The 25,059-nt window shown below is 37.2% G+C and overlaps 2 protein-coding genes across 2 annotated transcripts in view; one reads left to right on the top strand and one right to left on the bottom strand.

Moving 5' to 3' along the window:
* LOC134655379 (thrombospondin type-1 domain-containing protein 4-like) overlaps positions 1-25,059 on the top strand; it is a 64,387-nt gene that overhangs the window by 6,215 nt on the left and 33,113 nt on the right. Inside the window, exons 2-6 of the mRNA XM_063510833.1 lie at positions 2,357-2,423; positions 3,032-3,135; positions 9,729-9,840; positions 11,461-11,572; positions 13,148-13,278. Coding sequence (XP_063366903.1) covers positions 2,357-2,423; positions 3,032-3,135; positions 9,729-9,840; positions 11,461-11,572; positions 13,148-13,278 — 526 coding nt within the window. The remainder of the gene's footprint in view (positions 1-2,356; positions 2,424-3,031; positions 3,136-9,728; positions 9,841-11,460; positions 11,573-13,147; positions 13,279-25,059) is intronic.
* The window catches only part of LOC134655408 (proteasome subunit alpha type-4), a 102,186-nt gene that overhangs the window by 64,149 nt on the left and 12,978 nt on the right, over positions 1-25,059 (bottom strand). The window lies entirely within an intron of this gene.

Genomic DNA, 25,059 nt, shown 5'->3' with positions numbered 1-25,059 from the left:
ACTTACTGAAGTAAGTTAATAAATAAGCGAAAAAAATGCAGATCACTAGTTTCTAAATATAGCTACATATCTATTTGCATCTAGGGGGAACACGGTTTTATAATTATTAAATAAAAGTATTCATTAAGTATTAGTAGTACAAAGTGAAATATTTGAGAATGAGAGCGTTATTTAATTGCTAAAAGAGTCAACCATGGAAAAATAAATGAATGATAATCGCAGACGTCAATAAATAAGAAATTCTCATAGGACAGAGAGAGTGAAGTGATTTTAACATAAAAGTAACGGCTATCGGCACTTTATAAACCACTTAAGATGTTCATTAGAGCGTTCCTCGGTCGTTTGATCGTTTTAATGCAGCAGTGGACGCACTTGGTTGTCGAAAATGTAACATCTTCAAACATCTAATGGATGTGGGATTACGCAATCTGCGGGCGAGCTAGGGTTGTCACTCTAATGAGGTTGGCTGATCGAAGTGTTTTACAGATGGCGATAGCAAATGTTTTACCTGCCAATCCAACAAATACTGTCACATCTTATGTTTTGCCATTGCCAATCGTATTTGTTTTAGATTAAGTGAGTCTTCATGAAAAAGTGGCAGAGTTAGTCTGTGGGAGAGCTAGGGTTGTCAATCATACACAAATCTGAGGATTTTGCAATATAATAGAATGGATGGGCGATAGCAGTAAATGTTCTGTGTTTTCGGAAATAGAGCATCTTCAAATGTGGATTGCAGAGTGTTTTATGTGAGTAGGTATATTCTAGGAACGAATTTCGTAAGAGCACTTTTGAAGTGTCGATTGGCTGAGCCCGAGGCAAACCATTGCAGTATTTTTGAAATCTATTTCAGAAATTCTAATTCCAAAATTTAGTACCAATTTTCCTTTTTTCTATAAGGATTCCTCGGAATATGGAATAACTCATAAATTTTTTAGCTATCCAAATGTCTACATTCCGAACGTATGTAGCTCACGTCCCATTTTTTTGAGAAATAAAGTTTTTATTTTATCCTCTTTAAGCCAGCGCTAAAGTCGGAAGGCAAATATGGAAAGTCAAGCAAATTGAGACAAGTAGTCTCCCAGTATTGTAGCACCCACGGTACTAGATAATATACAAACATGTTATCAAAAGGAAGAGGCGGAGGAGGAAGAATAAATGAATATGACAAACAATGTGAATGAAAACAAACAATAGGTAGGTAGTAAAAACCTGCATGTTATAAATGTCTCCAAATATCTGTGCACCTACTTTTGGTGACTACTTTTGATATCAACTTGATAGTCTCATTAGACTAAATTAAGATTTGGTTTAAAAAGTTATGGTCGGAGACTGAAAACGAGTTACTATGGACAAAACGCTGCCTAACTTTAGTGGGTCTTCCCATTAGAAGTAAATACTCGTATTTATAGCAATTGCCGTAGCCATCTTTAGATGCATTTTCACAACGAGCTGCAACAATTGTCATGTCTATATTTACGATTAAACAACTATGTATTAGAAAGTATAAAACGGACGCGTCAAGTTTATTGCCTTGTTTGTTTCAGGTTCCAATTCAAAATTCAAATTTAAAAATGTTCTAATTTGAACGCTTCAATGAAGTCAATGTACTGTTCGCTCGGGAGTTCTATTGTGTTATTTGTCTGCCTTTTGTGACTGATCCGTAAACAGATTGTTAACAAACGCCTCTTCTTGTTTAACCGAAGACTTGAGTGCTTGTTACTCGGGTTAAGTGGTTGTTGTTGGCTCATTACCTGTTGCTTGAGTGTATAGTCAGCAACCCAGGGAATCCTGCTGTTAAAAACTGACCCGCTCTTATGGCTAAGATCCTAGGGGTAAGTTTTGAATAGTCGATGGAGCTATATTTGTTAACTTGTACCCTGTACGGTCGGCAACTACCAAAGTACTTAAATAACCGAGCTCGCTCTTAAGACTAAAAGCTTAGTGGCGATTTCAGATTCGTAGATGGAGACACTTTAGTTGCGTGCTGTAGAAACAAATTGTGCGTGGATAGAGGAGATTATATTGTCACGACAGTAATCCTGAAGCTTTGTCGGTGATCACTTAAGGTACCTAGTTATCGGGTTGGAACATTCCTACTACTTCTGCGTAGACTTTTGTTCATTGGGGCTAGTAAGGAAATAGCTAATTACTTAATTATTTCTAAATTTGTTTTCGAGCTACCTTGAGGAGGCAATTACATTACACAACATGGGTCGAAATGTAGCAATATTTTCTCCCAAGTTCTCCCATACACACAACAACCCAATAAGTCCCAAAATAATTGATACATTTTCTACCAGTTTTTTTAGAGCTGCCATAAAGAGGTTATTAAATATACTGTTTTATTTTCTTTCAGGGTTGCTGCTATCATTCAGTTTGCAATGTGTACCACGGCAACAAACGATATCTCAACCTCAGCCCAGGTGACATTTATTTCAATTTTTTAACAAGCAGTTTCGTCTGCGAGCGATATTCCAAATTTTATATTAAAGGAAAAAATGGAAAAAGTTACGCTTCCGGCAGGACTTGAACCCGCATCCTCCGCAATCCGTGCGTTGCTCTTAACCAATTGAGCTACGGAAGCCTACCAGGACATCGTAAATCTTTCTATCCCTTCCTTTATGCATACACGCCATAAGGGTGGCGACATCTACCGAAAGGATTACATCTAAATTCATCGTGTATGCATAAAGGAAGGGATGGAAAGATTTGCGATGTCCTGGTAGGCTTCCGTAGCTCAATTGGTTAAGAGCAACGCACGGCTTAAATGTGAAACATCACATTGCATTGTTGCTGTGCCTTCAAATTTAAAGATGACTCACGTTAGACCGGGCCGTGTCCGGGCCGGAGCTTCCAGAGCTTCGTTTTCTATGGAAAGTATCACGTGATCACCTGTCATCTGTTTTATAAAAGTAAGCGCTGGAAGCTCCGGCCTGGACACGGCCCGGTCTAACGTGAGACGCCTATTTCGCGGGATTTCCCATGCATCTAGAAGACTTTCATGGTAAAATTATGATGTTGGTTGTTACAGACGGACTCGGGCGCATACGCGTGGAGTGCGTGGGGTACTTGGAGTCCGTGTTCGAGGACCTGCGGCGGTGGCGTCGCCGTCGAAAAGCGCGAGTGCTTGCCCAGGTATAGTCCGCTTATTTTTTTAACTAGCGACTCGCCCCGGCTTCGCACGGGTTAACAAATTATAAGTAAACCTTCCTCTTGAATCACTATCTATTAAAAAAATCCGCTGCGTAGTTTTAAAGATCTAAGCATACACAGGGACAGACAGCGGGAAGCGACTTTGTTTTTAGTTAATATGTTGTAGTGATAAGCAAAAATGTCTGCGAGCGATACTACAATTTTTTATATTTAAGGAAAAATTGAAAAATTTACACCTACGGCAAGACTTGCGACCATTGGAACACTGGTCCAATCTCTTCTGCCAACTGAGCTACGGAGGCTTATCAGGTGTGTGTAAAGGTAGAACCGTCTTATGGGAAATGTTGCTATAACGCCATCCTAAAGCAGGCCACTGACGAGCCTTCCAAATGGATGCTGTTACAATGGATTCATCCAAATGGACGGCATCCAATTATTTAGTACACTGACGATCGATCCATTTCATACGTCCATACTTCCATGCCATCGGTGTCGTTAGCAGGACACTGACGAGCCTTCCAAATGGATGCTGTTACAGTGGATTCATCAAAATGGACGGCATCCAATTATTTAGTACACTGACGATCGATCCATTTCATACGTCCATACTTTTCCATGCCATCGGTGTCGTTACTTGGTGGCTGCGCCATGCAGACTGAATAAAAATGGACGTAGTTTTGCACATTCACGGAGCGTTTGGAGTGCGTCCAGATGGAGTGGCGCACGTATGGTGTACGTTTCTTGCATTGACGGTCAGTCCAAAGTCACCACGCCGATACCTCCAAATGGAGTGGCGTGCTGGATTTCAATCCAAATGGAAATCCACGATTAGGATGCCGTTTAAAAAACATTGTACGTTTTTGACATTCACGGACCGATTTTGGAGTGCAGCCACGCTATTTGGACTGTTGGAAGGCTCGTCAGTGGCCACCTTAAGGATTCGCACACGTCCGGTAAGCCTCTGTAGCTCAGTGTAGACGTGCAACGTTTCTAGTGCTTGCCCTATTAACTTTTCGGTATCCAGTGCTATCAAATATGTATATGATATAGGTCCGCGTATAGTATAGTCTTATAAAGGATGACTCACGCTAGACCGTGCCGAGCCCGGGCCGAGGCGTCCGACATTTCTATGACGGCTGATCGGTGATAACGTGGTGCTTTCCATAGAAAACGGAGCGCCGGATGCTCCGGCCCGGCCCCGTCCCGGTCTAGCGTGAGTCATCCTTAACTAGGTTCCGAAGGGTTAATAGCCAATTTATTACCACATTTAACATGTATTGCAACCTAAACACGCAAATGTAACGATTAACACGTCTCAGTACAAATATGTACAAATCTGACGTTTGTATGCATTACAAACTTATCAATGCGGATGATAAAGCCAGCAACTTAAACATTGTTTCCAACTATATACCTTTGTCACTGGCAAATATAACTTTGCGGATCAGGTGTACAAAGCTAACGTTACAAGAACATAACTTAGCGGTTTTCTTAGATAGTGGCGCCTCGGATCAGGAATATCGTTCCCATTGCTTACGGAGTAAACATTTTCAAAATTTTAAACAATATTTTCTTGCATGAGCGGTGAGAATATCATTTTAAACTGCATTTTTAATTAAGTAATTTGATGGATTAGCGCCCGAACCAAGTTATCACACAGACATTGCAATGACAAAGTGGGGACGTGACACCAATCAGCATAAATATGTTTTTTTTTTTAATATAATATTGACACCAGTTGCACTCACCTAAACCGCATTAACAACATATAAAAAACCAACCTTAAGAATTTTATTTTTAGTAAGACCAAAAAAAAGAAAGAAGAATATAGATTAGGTACCTACCCCTCCGGGTCACATTACACTGGATTGAGAAGAATTTGATTCCCCGCGCACGAGCAACTAATAAAATTAAAAATTCTCGGCCAGTTCGGTAAAGTTTGAAACCCGATAATCACGTGCTCATTAGGGCCCATCGACATATGATGTGCGTCAATCAGCGCACAATCGCTTGTTACTACGGCGCTACGGGGTTCCCATTACCTTCGTTTAGCGGGTAAAAGGCATGTTTGACCTTTGCACTGAGGGCTTTTATATTTTAAGGTTTTAGTTGGGTTCCGAACTATGCCAACTATTTCTGCCTTGGGGTCTGGTGGACGCAGAGGTTAATGTTATATTCTGACTGCGACTGTGTCAGCGTTGTTGCTGCAGCATTATTGTTGCAGCGTTGTAGTAGCGAACAACTGTCGATGTCGGTGTCCATCTCTGATAAAATGAGTGATGAATTGAACGTTCTAATCGCGATATATCTCTACGCTGGAACGTCAACATCGTAATGTCGCGAAATTATTGATGGTAAAAATCGGTAAGTAAGTGTAATGAAAAAAGTCTCTGGCATAATTTATTTAAAATTTTTGGACCGTAGAATTAAAACTTTGAGATAGGATGGAGAAAAAATTTGCGACTTCAAAAAATATTAACATTAATTTGATATACGAAATCGAAAGGATCTCCGATTCCTTTTTACAGAACTAACAAGAATTTTAAATTTTATTAAATTCGTAAGTACAACCTAATAAATTTAATAGACCGGCGATGTAAAGGTCTTTTATAAAGCGAATTACCGTAATAGGCTTGTAAACGCCATGTTTACAATTTTTGCTCCGGCCCCGGCCCGACACTTCGACCGCCCATTGTAGCAAATTAACTGGCAGGGTTTAAAAGGTAACCCCGCAAACCGAGGTCACTTTGATAAATTTTAAAGTTGAAGTTTAACAATACATATTATATACCTTTTACAAAAAATAGGAATGTTTTAAAAAATAAGAAAACTCGAGAATGTCTTGTCCGAGAAATAAAATGACTTGTATTATAATAGATCTTGGACCAGAAAGATTTTTTTTGTGTCAAATAACAAATTAAATGTGTAATGAAAAAGGTCAGTTTTGATTATATAATTATATTGACCATAGTAATAATTTTTTTATCGTATAATAGGTACTTATCTGGTTCTTGTTACAATTTATTTTTATTTTTTCTGTATAGGTTTTCCGCATTTGAATTATTGAATGAAGAAAGTATAAGTATCCTTTTGATTCTGCAAGCTTAAAAACATTCGAACACTCATTCCATTGTTTGCCGGATTATCGAGCGATTCTAAGTTAAAACAGATTTTCTAATGTCACCAATGGCAGTGATGCATGTAGAATACACAAACTTGACGTTTATCTCTTGTCCTGTTCCCAAGACTGAAGAAATCAGTCCTAGCGTCCGCAGGCGCCCATTTAATTAACAGTGACGGTATTTTGATTACCTACTTATCATACTAACAGGACTCTGCTCTTAGCCAAAGGAAAAAGGTCATAACGTAGTTAAGGCGCATACAGAGTGGAAAATCCACATTGGACAATTAAAAAGTAAACAAAATAGAATGTGAATTAAATTAAAAGAAATGTTGGCATAGACAACTACTTTGTTACTACTTAAGTACTTACACAAAAATTGGGACTTGCGAACTAAGTGTTTACCGACCGCTTTATTAAAAACAAAATCGGTTTTAGAATTTTGATCTTTTATGTCTTTATTACTAAAGTTCAGTTATTAGGTTATTACCATTTATTACTCAATGAGCTGAGTGTGAAAAATGATTTAAATCTGATATAAGCTTAACTATTTTTAAGTTCCACCGCTCTTACGGTGTTTCGATAAACAATATGACAGGATATATTGTTTATTAAAACACCGTAAGAGAGGTGATCGGAATCTGTTTCTTAAAGATCTTCACTTAAAATATAAAAATGTATTCTGCATGTTTTCTACACTTTGTTCTTTAAGTATACAAATATCGGCACATTTACTTTGCTTTCTCTGTATTTCTTATATTACGTTTAGTTATTGGCAGGTTTATATCAGTGGTATTAATCCTGTCTTGGGATGTAAAGTTATCCATCCCGTAACGGGCGTATTAATGATGATTAAAGATCATTTGGTAATTAGAAGGATGCTTCGTATGGATAATTAACAATGATCGGAATAGGTAGTGCCATTTGGGGTCAATGACCTCAAACATTGTACTTAACATGGATAATACTCGGGATTCCAAGACTCTTATTTTTTCACGAAAATATTTCTTGGCATGTCTTTAATAGGCTACATGATTAATTTTCATTTATGGTCAATCGATCGGGTTTGTTTTTAGGATCAAATGTCTGATTATGGGACCCATTACATTAAAGCAACACAAAAGTCCGAAATTATAGTCAAAGTCCGACAGTCGCACTTCACTCGCGAAACGCCCCTCACAAAAGGAAAACTGAACGTGACGTCAAGGTCATTGAGATCCCATCTTGAAGTATGGACAAAACAAGAAAATTGCGTTTTTGTCCGTGAAATATTGCGTTTATGTATATAATGGTTGCTATAATTTTAATTTTTTTTTTTAATGTAAGGAATCGAATGGTACCCTTACTTTTATCGTTTTTGGAAGTTGTAAAAAAACTTAAGGTTTGAAACTTTCAGGTCCTGTATTTTTGTAACATTTCCGTATTTTATTTTAATATTCACATTATTATGATAAATTACTCATTTGCTATATATTTTACTAGATTTTGTTATAAAATTCAACATGGGTCATCATCCCTATTGAAGTAGGTAATATGAAAACCCGGGGTGAAAAGGTATATCCATACTAAGCTAACGCACCGAAGTCCCGTGAAATGGCACTACCAATTCCGATCACTGATAATTAATTAGTTGAGACTGGAGTGATTTGGGCAAGCGTGCTAGGAGTCCACATATGTAAATAAATTTTGGGTTTCTAGTAAAATATAACAATGCACAATGTACCGATTTTCTGTAAAAGAGGTATCGATGAAAAATATATTTCTTTGTTGTCTTCAATTTTTCCATCGTAAGATCAATGAGGCAATTTAATACGCATAATTAATGATGATAGAATTGCAACAAGAATTTTACTAACTACTTGCTTGGATTGTTATGTCACTCAAACAATCTTTATTTAGCCGTTCCACAAACGTTTAATCATAAAACGACACACACACGATTAGACACGACATGAAATTCCTTCAAATTACTATATCTACTTCATAAAGCTTTAGTCTAAACCTTAAATAAATGCTTTAAGAGCTATTTTAGAATACTTATTAGTTATGACAAGAAATATAACGAAGTCCTGTTGATAGCGTGCCGTATAACATCCTCGACAAATTAGGATAGGCGCCATTTGTCATGTACACGTAAGGGCAGAGTACACATTCAAATTAGTGGGGTAATAAGTCTAGATGAGTTATGGACTCGATGTAGTTGAGGAATTTCGAAGGACCCTGTGATTTGTGATTCGTTAAAGTTGTAGATATAATTTTTCCTTTCGAAACAATTATTTTTGAAGTTATTATTTTATACAAAATAAACGATAGAAAAATTCACATCATATTAAAACTAAAAGTCATATCAAACGTTTCTTGAAAACCTATATTCGTTTTACCTATCTAAATACCTATCATACAACAGCCTATACCACAGGGCTGATTTTTTTCCTAGTTTTTATTTTACCACTTTGACGGGGTGATTGATTTATATGTAGGTATGTATATCCAAACCAAATTACAGATCTCTAGCACTAACGGTTAGCGAGCTAAGTCGGGAAAAGACAGACAGACGGAGATAAAATTTATAAGGGTTTCTAGTTCACTATGGAATTCTAAAAAGTGAAAATTTAAGTCATGTTGTATTGTAATCAGTCAGTGAGTATATTAAGTACCAAAGAAATAGATGTAGGTATTGTATATAGGACTCACCAATAATAATAAGTAATTTAAAGTTTATAGAGGTAAGATATCTCTTACCAGACGTGATAAGATTAACGGAAAGCTTCTGGCTATTCCGGTTTTAGATTTATTTTCGGTTACAGAACCCTAAGTAAGAATAATTTAAAAAAAGTAAATTGGATTAGCCCGTTTGAGGCAATTTGTAACTTACGTCGTTAATTTCATTACAAGGCTTTGTGGTACCGCTTAAGTTTTATTTCGTCTCTATTTTGTAAGGAAACAGTACTTAAGTGTGAAGTGTAATTAGAATGGTCGGATTTATCTGTCTTTTAAATGAGCAACGACGACTGTTAATTGAAAAATGTTACTTATAGTTTTTTGTATGTAGATTATTATTTTTGTCATAGTTCATATTGGCTGTAGATTTTGAGGTCATTTCAGGATACCTGATATTGCAAAACGGCACCACTTCTTCAAAAATGATATGATTATATCCACGAAAGTAATTCGCAATGAAAGCTGAAATAATGATTCATGGGCACTTATGTGTTTTACTCTAGGATAACTTAATTACTCTCATATGCAGTTATTTTGCGTTACCCCGAAATTTTCACACAGTTCACTCCTGATTTGGAATCCTTTGGTCGGTCGACTTTTCAAGCATCCGGCCTTGAGGTATCATAGAAAGACAGCCGAGTCTAATAGTGAGTTTAACTTAACAACCATCTGTTTGTTTCAGACAGCCGAGTCTAATAGTGAGTTTAACTTAACAACCATCTGTTTGTTTCAGGCCTGGCTCCACTAATACGATGCTTCCAATGCCAACCGTGCGGGTATCCAGGCAAACCCGCGGCGCGGACTGTGTCGGGGTCGCGAGGCGATATCACCAGTGCAATATGGCTGTAAGTTTTGAATTTTAACTAAGACAGTAAGACGTTGGTCCCCTATTGGCAACTAACACTGCGTATCTACAGCATTACCACATTCCTATAAAATGTGACGATGTATCAGAAAACCTATTAGCTTAGCACCCCTGCATAAAAAAATGTATGTGTGCGTAGCCAACATGCCAATCGTTTACGCTCCATAGCGAACGTAACGCAACTGTCACTGTCGCACTAATATGGAAGAGTCATAGACAGACTCAAAAAACGTTTCGTTGATGTAGCGCAAGCGATTGATACCTAAACTAAAACACACCATTAAAAAATTGTAGCAATTTTTACACATATGAAAATTGCTTCTATGAATGCGCTCATCGATGTTTTTTTTTTGAAAATTACAAAAAGTAACAACCTAGGAGTGATATTCGCGGTCCCAGACGGGCCAGACTGCACGGCTGTCCGCTCAGTGCTTAGCGAGCTACGACCAGAACTAACGGGCATCTAAATCCCCGTCTTGTTATATTGTCACAGGTTGATGTGATGGATAGAAAAACATGTTGATAACTATTTATTCGTGAAATGTACACATACATACATATAATCACGCCTATTTCCCGGAGGAGTAGGCAGAGACCACAGATTTACACACATTTCACGCACACGGATTTCACGAAATGCATTTAAATGCATTTCGTGAAATGTGCATTAAAACATATTAATAAATCATTTCCTCTGACACAAAACAATCGATAAAACGTATAATAAACGCAAAACTCATTCACGGAACATTTCCAGCCACGGCAATAAAAACGTAATGATTTGTTCGTTGTGGCTCGAAGACTGATAAGCGCCGACTAAAAGCTCTTGATTACCAGCGACGATTGAATTACAAATGTACATTAGTATTGTTTCATTTAATAGCTTTTATAAGCTTGAAGCAACTGTAAAGTCTATGATTAATTTCGAAATTCGATGGCGATGATATATATGTCATTTTTATTTATTTGACTATTCGATTGTATTAGTTAACCTGCAATATTGTACCAAAGTGGAAATTTAAGAGACTGTGTTTTATTAGTATTTACAAAATTTTGTTAGTATGTATCTCTGAATTTAATGTTTCTTAGTCTTAAAAACTACGCTAGTGATAAATATTAAGCTTGAAATGCACTTTCATCACCAGATTTCTGTGCCAATGCCAAACGCCTAGTTAGTCTAGCAAATAATCTTTTCGCACATAAATGTTTTAGCATAGAATTAGGTATATCATGTTTCATGCCATTGCTTTTATGTCAACAAGTGTTGGCACGTAGTTTTGACTCCAAATATATCATTCTGTAAAAAAACTTAAAGAAATCATTAAACTTTAGGTAAGTTCATCGTGAAAATCATTTTTACACTAGGTAATTTGAAATGTCTTAAATGTGCAGTAATCTCTATTTTGAATAACGACTAATGTCGATAAATATTGATACACGAGTCGCGTTATTCGCATTGATCAGAAGAATTAGGTATTAGTAAAAGAAAGATAATGAGTTCTATTTACATATATTATACCCCGATTGATATCTATATACCTACTGCTAATAAGCAGTAATATTAATGTTATTGGCCATAACTTGAAGTATTTTGTTGCAGCCATGTCACTCCGGGGTCACGAGTGCAACAGACATGCGAGCTGAGCAGTGCTCGGCGTATGACCGCCGGCCGTTCCGGGGGCGGTTTTACACCTGGGTCCCTTATATAGACGGTCAGTACTTTTTACTTATTACTTTTATTTACATCAACGTTATTGTTATCTTCGCTACCGGTATTGCAAAAGTAAGGGCTCATTTAGACGGGACGAGAACTCGCATGCGAGTTTGATTACATTGAGTAGTTTCATCGGTCGGCTGAATTGTTGTATCCTCAATGGTCCATAATGTAGGTAACTAAAATCGTATACGAGTTCGCGCGCCGTCTAAATGAGCCCTAAGAGCCCTTTAGACGATGCGAGAACTCGCATGCGAGTTTAATTAATACATTGCGGGTTTTGATCGGTCAGTTGAATTGGACGTAACCAACAGTCCGCAATGTAACTAAAATAGCATGCGAGTTCGCGCGTCGTTTAAATCAGCCCTAAGTCAGGTTTCCTACTCTTTTTCAAATTATTTAACGTATATTCTCACTTCTCACAATAGCTCAGCAAAGAATCTGAATTTTATGTAAGCGTAAGCTGCCTCTGTTCTTTAATCGTCTCTGGTTATTTACACACGCTCGTCACATGTTATAGATACTAGCGACATCTTGTGACAAGTAGCAAACTCGACTTGCCGTTATTCAAGGGAAAAATATCAATGGCTATGATAGCGGTCTGAACGTTTTGAGTTTTCGTTCGTTTCAACACAGACTACATATATATTTATTTTGTGGTTTCAAGCAGATTCTCATTAATTCAGTTTCTCAATACAAGGGTCTTCCCAAACGCACGATTCCGATGCCAATCATCGATACCAATTGTGTTTATGTAAATAAGTACCTCTCTAATACTCTGTTTCACTTTTTCGTGACTACAAAATTCCACGTTTTACCTTAACTTGAGAGGTTAACAAAGTACCAGGAGGAATTATTTACCATGAATGTTTGGCAACGAACTGATGACACGGTGCCGTCAAAATAGGTAAATTTTTAAAATTGCAGTATCGTAATTTTGTAACTAGTGTCACGAGAAGTTAGCTAAGCTCTTTAACAATAGGATTTTGTCGGACATTTTCGAGTAGTGATGATAATGAAAATTTATTTTTTGGCAAGGATCATAAGTTGTTTGACAGTAAGGTTTTAGTGGTTTTGTTTGATATTGTTAATTCGCGGACCACTTCAAGTGCCTCTAGTTGTCTCCCTGTATTTAAGTGCATGCCGTTGTACAAAATATTCATTGTAAATAGATGGTTTTACAGTCGACGTCAAAGGTGTGTTTACAGTTACACTTGCACCTTACGCCTACACATACACCAGTACAAGTCAACAGTGTTGGCCGAAACGTTAATATGCAAATGACTATTTTTGACCATTAACCATTATAAACTGAACCGTAAACTGTAATCGTCCGTTACGGTTTACGGTTCAATTTGTTCTGGTTAATGGTCAATTGCAATTAGCGTTCGGCCAACACTGCAAGTCAACATATGTACCATAAAGGTGACAGTCCATTTCCAACCGCAGCTGCACTACTGTTCATTTTACTATGGAAATTGACAGTGACAGCGACGCATTCAGTACTAGTAGTGCAGCTGCGGTCAGAAATGGAATGTTACCCTTACGCTCACATCTTACTCCTTGTTGCCAGGCGATTCTCCATGCACCCTGAACTGCAGACCTCTTGGAAAGCATTTCTACGCTTCACTGGCCTTGGTGGCGGATGGGACTCCCTGCACCAGGCCCGGTCTCCGAGCCATTTGTGTCCAGGGGTCTTGTAAGGTAAGAGTTAAGATTGTTAAGAATACTTTTACCAGGCATTTCCTCTTGAACAAAAACTAAAGTCTTCAGCGGAAGCATTTCTACGCTTCACGGACCTTGGTGGCGGATGGAACTCCCTGCACCAGGCCCGGTCTCCGAGCCATTTGTGTCCAGGGGTCTTGTAAGTTAAGAATTAAGATTGTTAAGAATACTTTTACCAGACATTCTCTCTTGAACGTAAATCTCTAAGCATTTGTACGCTTCCCGGCCTTGGTGGCGGTGGGCAGGAAAATTCTAAGATCGTCAATCTCTGCAAGGTGTGGAGTATTCATTTGTTTTCATGAAACTGTCAATACAGCATGTTAAATAATAGTATTAGTATTTTGCTGATTGATCGATAGAAAGTTGATAAATTAAATTTTCACGATTTACGTTAATAATTTAATTGGAACACCGAGGCACTGAACGTGAATCTTTCCATCATTATTGCAAGAAAAGGTTATGATGTATAGGTATATTAAATTAATTTTAAAATTAATCTACCCACTTCAATTTTAATCTCGGTACTTTATATCTTGTTAAAAGAAATAAATACCAAAATTGTGACGTATCAATTATTCACTAAAATGTGGATCATAAAAGTACTGAGTCCGCATGGTAACATCTTAGCCAATAATTTGTGTTCGATTGTGGCCTATTATTCGTTGCAATAAAACGTCCTGAATAGGCGATTGACTAAATTCACAGAGTAGTGCGAGCAGAAGATTGTTCACTCACTAATAGAACGCCGCTTAAGATTGTATCGAGAAACGAAATGAAAGCCCCTGGCATATGACTACAATTGAAAACTGGATATTAATTGTTTTGAAAGTCCAAAAAAATGCCACTCTCCTGTAACTTTTAAGTTGGGTGTATAGAATTAAAAAAAGTGAATATAACTGATACTAGAGAAGCTACGCATAAAACGCCGGTTGTCAACGATATGCCAGGACCAAATGCTTGCATACTTCGGACACCTCTCACGTCGCTCTCCTGATAGCCTGGAAAGAGTAATAATGACGGGCAAAGTTGAAGGCTCGAGACCTCAGGCCCCTCCTCCTACTAGATGGTGTACTCAAATTACGGCACCTATGCAATTAAAACTGCACGAGGCCATGCGCTTGGCGGGGAACAGAACCCTATGGAGGAACCTGGTCTTCAACAGAAGGACATGATGTCACGATCCTCAGTATTGAGGGACCGACTGAAGAAGAAGAACTGATAATAAATACTTTTCAGGAAAATTGTTTTAAACATGATATCGTTTGAGCCATTAATGTGGTACCTACCTTTCCCCAAAAAAACTTCTGTTTTTTACTAAGAGGACGTCAGTGCCACGAAGGTACGCCTTTCTGTTTGTATAGCTTTTTCATATCGTATTAAGGTCCCTCCATTTTACACTCTCCACTGACAGACTGTTTATTTAAAAAATCTTTCAAAGGATAATTGATAACTCCAAAGTTCATTTCATTTCATAATTTTAAATTCTCTGAACTGATTTTATATTTACATAAGTCATGGCTTTTTTCCATTAAAAGCTATTTCTGTTATAAGCTGTGCAAACGTTATAAGTCTGTGCTATAAAGTGCCCCGTTGCAATGTATCGGCAAGGACATGTTCGCCGTTATCGTAAATTTATTGAAACTATTGTTCTGGCGATAGATTCATTTCGCCTCGGAATGCGATCCGCGTCCCGGCCGTATATTCCCGTAACTTGCGTGCGCGCAAACAAATGAATCTCTCATGAGGACCAATCTTACGTGAGCTCCAGGTTTCTTAGCCACTTTACATCCTTTGAACCTATTAATAATGGATAAATAGCGCTTGAGGGGCCGGGGCCGGGCCGGAGCTTCCGGCGCTTCGTTTTCTATAAGTATGCACCACGTGATCACCGATCAGCCTTCATAGAAAATGACCTGTGGGATGCCTCGGGCCGGACCGGTCTAGCGTGAGATCCTTTAGTGGTGGAAAATCAGGAAGCAGCTACGTCATATTGACAAAGTAATATAGTTAGCTGTCTCCCGCTCTTGCAACTAGGTACAGCAAGTTCCTACTAGGCCCGTGAGTAGGTTTTATACTGGTCTTTACCTAAGCTTTTGATCTGCCCAAGTTCTGTAAGCGTTTGTAATGTGTCCCGCTTTGTTCCCCATCGACGTCAGATGTCATTTGACACATTTGGCATGATATAACATGTTTCTCGTAGTTCATAGTTGTCAAAAAAGTGGTTTAGGACAACATTGGAAATGCCCCACACATCGTTCTATGTTGCAACCTATGTTTAGTAGGACACAAATAAACTGCGTACAAAATACAAATAATTATTTGTTTATTTACTTTTATTTCTCTTCAAATTCAAAGTAGTCAAATAACTAACTAATAAAATCTCTTAGCAAATAAAATAACTTTTTCATGTGTTATTTTCGGTATTAATTGAAGGAACACTAGGAACAAAAAAATAGGTCAAAATAATTAACCAAAGTTTATTAAGATTATTATATATATATTATATATATATATAATGATAAGATTTTTATTGCGGAAAACAGTGCTCAAGAATTATTTTCCAATAGCTTTGCTAGAATGCAGTAAAACATGTTCAAAAAAAAACCGGCCAAGTGCGAGTCGGACTCGCGCACGGAGGGTTCCGCACCATCAACAAAAAATAGAGCAAAACAAGCAAAAAAACCGGCCAAGTGCGAGTCGGACTCGCGCACGGAGGGTTCCGCACCATCAACAAAAAAAGAGCAAAACAAGCAAAAAACGGTCACCCATCCAAGTACTGACCCCGCCCGACGTTGCTTAACTTCGGTCAAAAATCACGTTTGTTGTATGGGAGCCCCACTTAAATCTTTATTTTATTCTGTTTTTAGTATTTGTTGTTATAGCGGCAACAGAAATACATCATCTGTGAAAATTTCAACTGTCTAGCTATCACGGTTCGTGAGATACAGCCTGGTGACAGACGGACGGACGGACGGACGTACGGACGGACGGACAGCGGAGTCTTAGTAATAGGGTCCCGTTTTTACCCCTTGGGTACGGAACCCTAATAAAAACGGTTGAGTTACGGTACGATACAAAAATAAAATAAAACCAAACCAAATAACTCAAGCACACGTCGCAAAACTAGCTTTCTCTACCCACTGACCTTACAGCATATAACGGTAAGATGTGTATTTTATTCACAACAAAATCACAGTCACGATAATCTATAAAAGGTCGCCAATAAAATACTATTAACACGCATTGCAGTCACTAAGTGGTAGGTAAATGTGCGCTGGCGCCGCTCGTGCCCGTGCAAGCCTTATATGACTTTTATACGACCAATAAGCTATTGTAATGGCCGGCTCTTAGCATTTGTATCGTGTAATTCATGCATGTAACGTTTTGTTATAAATGTTTTTGGTTGCATAGTGGCAAAGTTGAGGTCGCAGAGAACCGTTAGATGGGGGCAGTGCACGATCGGTTGTGCTGAAGATTCTTGGGGAAGCCATGTCCAGTACTGCACAAACGACATCCAGCAGATATGATAGGTGATAAAATAAGGGTTAAACATATCGCTGTGAAAGAACTGTGGGTTAAACTGTTGATGGCTTGGTAAGCCAGATTAACAGTCGGAAGACAAAAGCAGATGCTGGGCTTCTTAAAAATACAACAGAGAAAGTTAACGATTCATGTACAATTGCCCATAGGAGAGAAAACTTGTGTATTCGCGCGAACTGTACAGTTTTCTCTCCTGTGGGCAAATATGAAACTTTACCTCTATATAGCCCTTAACTTTTAAGGAAAGACGCGAACACAGTTTTGTGTTTGACCCCAATAGACACAAATTTCTTAAACAAATGTTCATCTAAACGTGGAGCATTTTCGTAGAATCTATTTGACCATTATGAAGTCATTTAGTAAATACTGAGAAGTTCTGGAGCGTGTCAACTGTCGTCATCAAATCGCAATAAAATCAACAATAACATGTAAAACCAAGGTGGCTAGATCATAAACTGGTTTATTAAGAAGTTATTGAGATCCTGTTATTGATAGACTAGCACATTTTTAACTAAAATTGCTATTGTGATACTGAAACACAACGTAAAACTTAAAGGTAAGAACTTTGCAAGAATCGCATATTATCCAAATGTAGAGTTCTATTAAGAAATTATTTTGAAATTAAACCCTTGGGTGGATGAAAATGGGCTAGACAGATATATAGAATTTTTATTGGAAGTAACTCGCGTGTAATGCGAGGTGTGGCCTCCGCATTAACTATTATTTTTAGTTTCAAGATTTTTAGGTCACCTAGGCCCGTAAGTGGGATTTTCTCCCCGCTACGCGAGGAGAAAATCTCGCTTCCTGGCCAAGGCAACACGTAAAACTTTAGACAAACCACGGGCGGTAATTCGTAAAGCCCCAGATCGCATATTTATATTAGCATATTTATATATTATTATATGTATTTATGGCATATACAAACACCTGCGATCTGGAGCATTCACGAATTCACCTCCCTAGGTATGTAATGTACTATTTCAGTAAACTTTTAGAAAAACATAAATAAATAGCTTACTGGATAGGTACATTTTGTTGCGACGTCTTATGTATGCGACTTCAAAATCTCTGTTGTCAATTGAATAACCAAGTAGACTCGTATGCCGTATACAACATAACATGTATTTAGTGAGGTCGAGAGTACTTGTAAGAGAAGTAATAACGCTATTATTGCGAAATAAACACTTTGAAGGCAGTAAAAAGATCGTATAATAAACAGTACTGATTAGAATAGTTAGTGACATGGCTGGAACACTTTGCTGGGATAATAATGGTATTGTTGTATTTGTTAGAAATCTTATGTGTTAATGTCATCTATTGGCCATTAGTATGTCGAGCACTGGGACGTTTACCTTAGACATGGCCAAGGAAATTGAAGTAGCTTCCAAAAAGGACATATTTTTAGTCTAAATCCAATATTAATTTATTAAAATAGCGAGAATATAATGTTCATAAAAATGATTGCTTATTAAACAAGATATCTCATCTTCAATCAAATTTGCATAAAAGTACTTAAAGATTGAATAGTTCTCAGCGAAATATGTATTTCTTGCGTATGATAACCTACGTAGCACATATTCGTTGATTTAATTATAACATAGTCAACATTCACTGTTAGATTCGAGGCAAGAATCTACGACTTTACACATCTCATTCAATCTACGAATCTGCTACATAGTAAGTCACTCGAGGAATTTTCTAGAAAACGTAATATTCATCTCACGGGTGAGAATCTTTCTCCTAAAATGGGAAATGTATGTCTGGTTCCATGTTGGCGGGGGTATTCTGGATATCTTCACGCCATTTGCATCCCATTAGTACCGCGGGACTTGCTAATTGGTCAATCAAAATAGCGATTCTTATCGCTGACACCGTGATGTCATTTTAATGCATTGAGGTATATAACAAGAGACGACATCTCGAACAAAATGTTTCCGCACCTCAGAGAAGTGCATGCATGCATGCGAAGCCGAAAATTGTTAATAAAGACGCCACGAGTATTTTTTGACTCAGTTACACAACGTTGCATACAATACTTTTTCTACGACCAAACATTTACTTTGAAAACTAAATAATAGTAAATCAACAGTTATTCCATTGCTTACCGGTGAAATGTTATTCCATCCCTTTTATTATATTTTCTTGTGCTATTGTTGCATATTTTTAACACGCACGAAGGCAATATTTATTTTTTTAGTTTTTTTTTTAATTTTCTGTACATGTGTGGCATCTCGTCAATGGTCGGTGACGTACTAAAAGCAAAGAAGTGCATGCACTTCTCTGAGGTGCGGAAACATTTTGTTCGAGATGTCGTCTCTTGTACACCTCAATGTTTTAATGCATAATTTCTTGACGAATAACTTAAAATTTATTGACCGAATTTTGTCAATTGTAATGCTATTTGATTTTAAGTAGGTAATATAGTTTGGTGTTTGTATGCATATGAGGGTAAACTAGAGCATACTACCTATAACTATACCATACACCTGACACATTTTGTCAAAAGAAGGAAGTAATTTCGAAGCAAATTAGCTGAGACGGACATCACGCGAGTGATGTACTGAACCCTAAAAATTGCATATGTGGTAGTAATGTGCATATGTAATGTAAGTAAAAAAAAATTAAGCTCACCGTAAATTTGTAAAGCTATTAACGCATATTTATATAAACTGAAATAGAAGTCATATACTATAGAAAAAGTGACTAAGCCGTACAAGTGGCGGAAGCCGATCCGGTGTTGGAAAGTTTGGTCACATTTTATTTAGTATTCGACAAAAAATTTAGTATGCGTGATTAATTTAAAAAGACACAAATCAAAACATATTTAATAAAATAATTTGATTTGTTCCTAAAGTTGCATATTTATCTTATACATAGTAAATGTTGTGTTGTATGTAGAAGCGCTGGTGGCCTAGCGGTAAGAGCGTGCGACTTGCAATCCGGAGGTCGCGGGTTCGAACCCCGGCTCGTACCAATGAGTTTTTCGGAACTTATGTACGAAATATCATTTGATATTTACCAGTCGCTTTTCGGTGAAGGAAAACATCGTGAGGAAACCGGACTAATCCCAATACGGGCCTAGTTTACCCTCTGGGTTGGAAGGTCAGATGGCAGTCGCTTTCGTAAAACTAGTGCCCACGCCAATTACTGGGATTAGTTGCCAAGCGGACCCCAGGCTCCATGAGCCGTGGCAAAATGCCGGGACAACGCGAGGAAAATGATGACATAGTAAATGTTAAACTTCAAATTGAGACTTGACTTTCCTTGTATTTTGCCTGTAGCGCCAATTTCGAGCCTATCGCGATGAAGTACTCGTACTTACCTGTTTGTAGTGCCGCCTAGCCTGACAGAATAGGCTCGTGCCTCTAATCGCGGATCTTGCGCCGGCGCCTCATACTAAACACGACTGATCGATGTGTACAACTCGTTTGAAGTACATAAAAATGTATGAGGCTTTCCAAGCTTTCGAAGGAACGGATTTATCTTTCATGTTAAGAAGAAATCAATATTACTTTTATATATATTAAAGGAAAAATAGTAGATGTCGCTATGCGCCAACCTTTAGGGCTCATTTAGACGGCGCGAGAACTCGCATTCATTACATTGCGTCATTTGATCGGCCGGCTGAATTGATGTCACCTCAATGGTCCGCAATGTATTCCTTGGATTTCCAAATTAATCCGATTTATTTAAAATTACGTGTTTTTCGGCGAAAAATTTCAGTGGTTACCATTTACCATTGTTATTTAAATATGTACCTAACTATTATTAGGTACCTACCTATGTTATGTAGTTTTCCATTTAAACCTCCCAAACCTACCTCATCTGTATCAATGCGAATACATAAATCTTTTATTGCCATTGTATGTGTGCCAATGACACTGAATATTTGATTTTATGGCTAAAGGTAAATTATGTATTCGCTTGGTGACAATGTTGGTGCCTATTGTCATGTGTAATATGTTACGTACTTTACTCGTACTCTCTATGTGACAACTCCTAACGCTTGTTAGGAACTATTCGTTTTAACCTTTTAACCGCCACAGAATGTTTCACCGAGCGTGCTCGTGTCGCCGGCGGTACGAAGTTACACGAAGTTTCGTCTTATTTATCATACCGCGGCGAAATGAGCCCGATTTTGTATGTCTTATATACAGTTTATAGTACAGTTTAAAAAAAAAACATAATACTGGTTGTATTATAAAAATATTCACTATATTTACTGTTACATCAAAATTTAACAAACAATTAATTTACCTAATAAGAGAGGTTTGCCTAAAGCGTCAATTCTCAATGTGACAATTATTTTGTGGTTCAGCTATATTGTTTACCTCTGCCCTTATTTGATGTGATTTTTCTTTCATCAGTCTACGGCGGTTAAATGGTTAAGAAGACTCTAAATGAACGAGTCCTTTATTATGACTGTGTCTTTCTAATACAGACTTACTTATATGGTCGCGCACTGTGCGATTTAAGAGGAATTCCCTCCCGCGTTCACTCCGGCTGTGGAATGAGCTTTTTGCAGAGGTTTTCTCGAGGGGCTATAGTCTTGGGTTCGTCGGAAAAGGTGTACTGATTTTTAAGAGGTCGGCAATGCGCATATACCACTCCGGAGTTGCAATCGTCAATAGGTTACGGTGACCGCTTACCATCAGGCGCCCCGTGTGCTTCTTTGCCACCGATGTGTTATTAATGAAACTAACGATCTCTCGAATCCCGAAACGATCTATTTCTTCACATTAAAATGCACTTACATTATTAGGTATGTATTTCAGAGTAAGTACCTATCCTAATTGATAGAATCTTGAAAGTTACAGTTACAGTTACAGGTTACAGTGCAAGCACAGAAATGAGTTTACTTTTAGGATCGATAGCTAATTATTAGAACGCTTGGCTAGGCCTAGGGGGTCATTCTCAAAAAATATGTCTGTGCGGTCTAAAATGCCGCGACCCATATTACAAACTGTTTGAAAAGAGTCGTGGCAATTAGACGCAAACGCAGACATATTTATTCTCAGAGAATGATCCTGCTACGCTAAATTACCTTAATGCACTATGATTTAGAATAAAACCACTCGACTAAAATAACAATTACGCATTACGCCGAATTTTCTAGAAATTGTTAAAATAAAATAGACGATCGACCGATGACATTTCCAATGTGGTGAGACAGAAACTTAGATTAGAGTTTAATAACACTTTATTACAATAACAATTTATTGAATACAATGCGAACCATTATTTTGTGAGTAACAGCTATTTATAAATTTAATTAGCAATGAAGTGTTTATTGTCATACATATACAAACCTACAAGTTTAAAAAGATTAGCCAAGAGATTCTCAGGAACCACGTAAAACATGCTCAAGCCTAATGCCAATATTTATTCGCTAATCAAGAATGTATAATTTAACGTAAACAGTCTACCTACTTTGTTGCAAAATGTGTCCAGAAATTACCATTTTGTCACAAGAATATTGAATAACACTAAAATGATTATTTTATGACGCTGCGTAGAAAATGAAATGTGTAGATATGATTATGATTTAGGCGTAAGTTATTACTTAATAAATAAACGTGAAATGACATTGAATGAAGTTTCTGCAATGTACTAAAATAAGACCACAGACATTAAATCATTCTGCCCCATCAACCATTTACAGCAGTAACAGCAATTGAAAAGCTCACTATTATGTGATTCTTTCGCTATAAATTTCAATTTCAAACGGATTTCCAAATATCTGTTATACCTGATGGGACACATCTAACTGTTCATTTTATTAGCTGTTGTCATGTGGTCATTTTGAATAATTTGGCAGATTTTGCCGCGGTATTGTAACGTACGTTCATTCGTCTGTGATGAAATGCTACATCTGAATCGGCTATGAAATACAACCCGTAGAGGTACACATATCTATCTATCTAATACCTTTAAACGAGCAATTCTTGTTTATTTATATATATATAAATATTTCGGGGATCTCGGAAACGGCTCTAACGATTTCGATGAAATTTGCTATATGGGGGTTTTCGGGGGCGAAAAATCGATTAAGCTAGGTCTTATCTCTGGGTAAACGCGCATTTTCGAGTTTTTTATATGTTTTCCGAGCGAAGCTCGGTCACCCAGATATTTATATTTATCTGCTCATAATATTTGCAATTTTGACACATTATTTTTTATTAATTGTGTTTTGAATGACTTTAAGGCCATAAGCTGTAACGTTAGTACTTAGGTATTTATAAAATGAAACATACATTACGATGCTTGATGTTTCGGGCGGACATCGAAAACATAATTAGGAAATATGTCCTTATATTTATGATAATGTTATTTATTCTTAAAAATTTAATGTACCAATTTTCCAATTTATGAAATGAAATTTTGTGGGAAAAAATATTGTTTAAGTAAATTCATCACCTAAAGTACTATCAATAACTTCCTGCCGTAGCGAATTCTACAGAAAATGCTGTTTTTTCTTCATATACGTCGTGTGTATCAGAAACTGACGCTGAAATATTAAACAATGATATGCACTACTCTGTTGACAAGTCAAAAACGTATGCAGATATGAATTTTATTCCCCAGACAAAAGAACTAAAATGAACTACTTCGTGCTACAGTACTAATGTAAAATGTGGTAGGTACCATACATAAATAAGTCGATCACATTTTTGTAGATCGTCAATTTACTTACCGAACGGAATATTTTCACAAGATTATAAATAAAATCGGCTAAAACTTGACTCCAAATTAGTTTTTCCTTCATCTTTACCGTACTGGGTTTAAATTTCGAATGTTGATTCAATCGATCGAGTGACGTCGATTGATTGAGTGATTTATTCGATTCTCGAGCTTTACGAAACTAAATCTGCTACTCTATGATGTTGGATGCATTAGTGATGTATGAGATGCACTAGGTGCATAACGTTAAAGTGTTTTAGGTATTGCGCTTGCTTTTCCATGTTCTGTTTCAGTTCATCAGAAACTATTTAATGTAATGAAGGACTAGTATCATTTTTCGTGCAAAAATTGTTATTTTGTTTAATAGCACACACTCTCAAAGAGATAATTTTAATTTGTTTAACGTTTTTTGAATCATATATATCATAATATCATAGTTGAACAACAACACCTAATTTCGTATTTGCGTTTGAAAAAAAAACATAGCGTTCTAAATTTTTACTTTAAAATATGCTGCGTGTTACGTGCATAATGGTATCTGTATGAAAATATTGAATATATAACTATTTCAAGTTGATATTTGTATTTTTCATCCTTAATAATAAAAAAGATGGTACAGTTTTCATCCATTACCCTCCTCCCAAGTCACTAGTCCTCCCGGTACATTCCCACTCGGTTTTCCACATATCAATGGGTCCGGCGCGTGCGCGTCTCACCAGTAGTGCACAACGCGGCGCGCGACAGCCAGCGCATTAGCTTCGGTCCGAAAAAAAAACAAATTCGAATATCGAACTCTATTTTTTTAAGCAACTGTTATTAAAGTTTTAGTTTTCAAAGTGCCCGGTTACCCTTCTAAAAAAAGTTGTTAAGAAGTGCGAGTAATATAAAAAAACAGAACTATACATTGGTTCATACGTAAATTTAAGCACAAAAAGTTGTGTACAAGCATCGAACACCCAAAACTTTTTAAGTACCGTTAAAAGTCTCTTATCTCCAACAATTAATACTGTAAGGTGCTAAACGATGTAACTTTAACATGACAATCACACGTTAATTCGACAAGAATCTTTCTATATTGAACCTTACTACAAGTAACATTAAACTTATATGCAAACAAAAAATAAACAGCTAAGTTAACCGTAAGGTTAATGATGAGAGCCATTAGGTTTAATACCTGTGCATATATCTTACACCATGTATGTAAATTGAAGTCGCGTATTTTCTTGGATCTATAATGGATTACAAACATCGCCTTTCGCACCGGTGCAGTAAGTCTGTTCCATAACTCATTCATTCATTAATTCTCATTCATTCGTAGCTCAAACTCACTAATCTCCTTATTGTCGGTTGACGATTAAAACTGACTAATAAATACCTTCTTAACGTAGCTCGATCAATCGAGTACAGAAACTATCTGATACCTAGTAGCATTCCACAGCACACTCTAGTGGAATGCTTCAGGCATGAGATTCCTGTGTCCTATTTCTGTGATCTAACATTAGGTACAATTAAGTATAAACTAAACTTACGGTCTGTCCC

Source organism: Cydia amplana, chromosome 16 (genome assembly GCF_948474715.1).
Source record: "Cydia amplana chromosome 16, ilCydAmpl1.1, whole genome shotgun sequence".
Classification (NCBI taxonomy): domain Eukaryota; kingdom Metazoa; phylum Arthropoda; class Insecta; order Lepidoptera; family Tortricidae; genus Cydia; species Cydia amplana.
The sequence above is the reverse complement of the archived record's forward strand: the minus strand, read 5'-3'. Positions and strand labels throughout refer to the sequence as shown.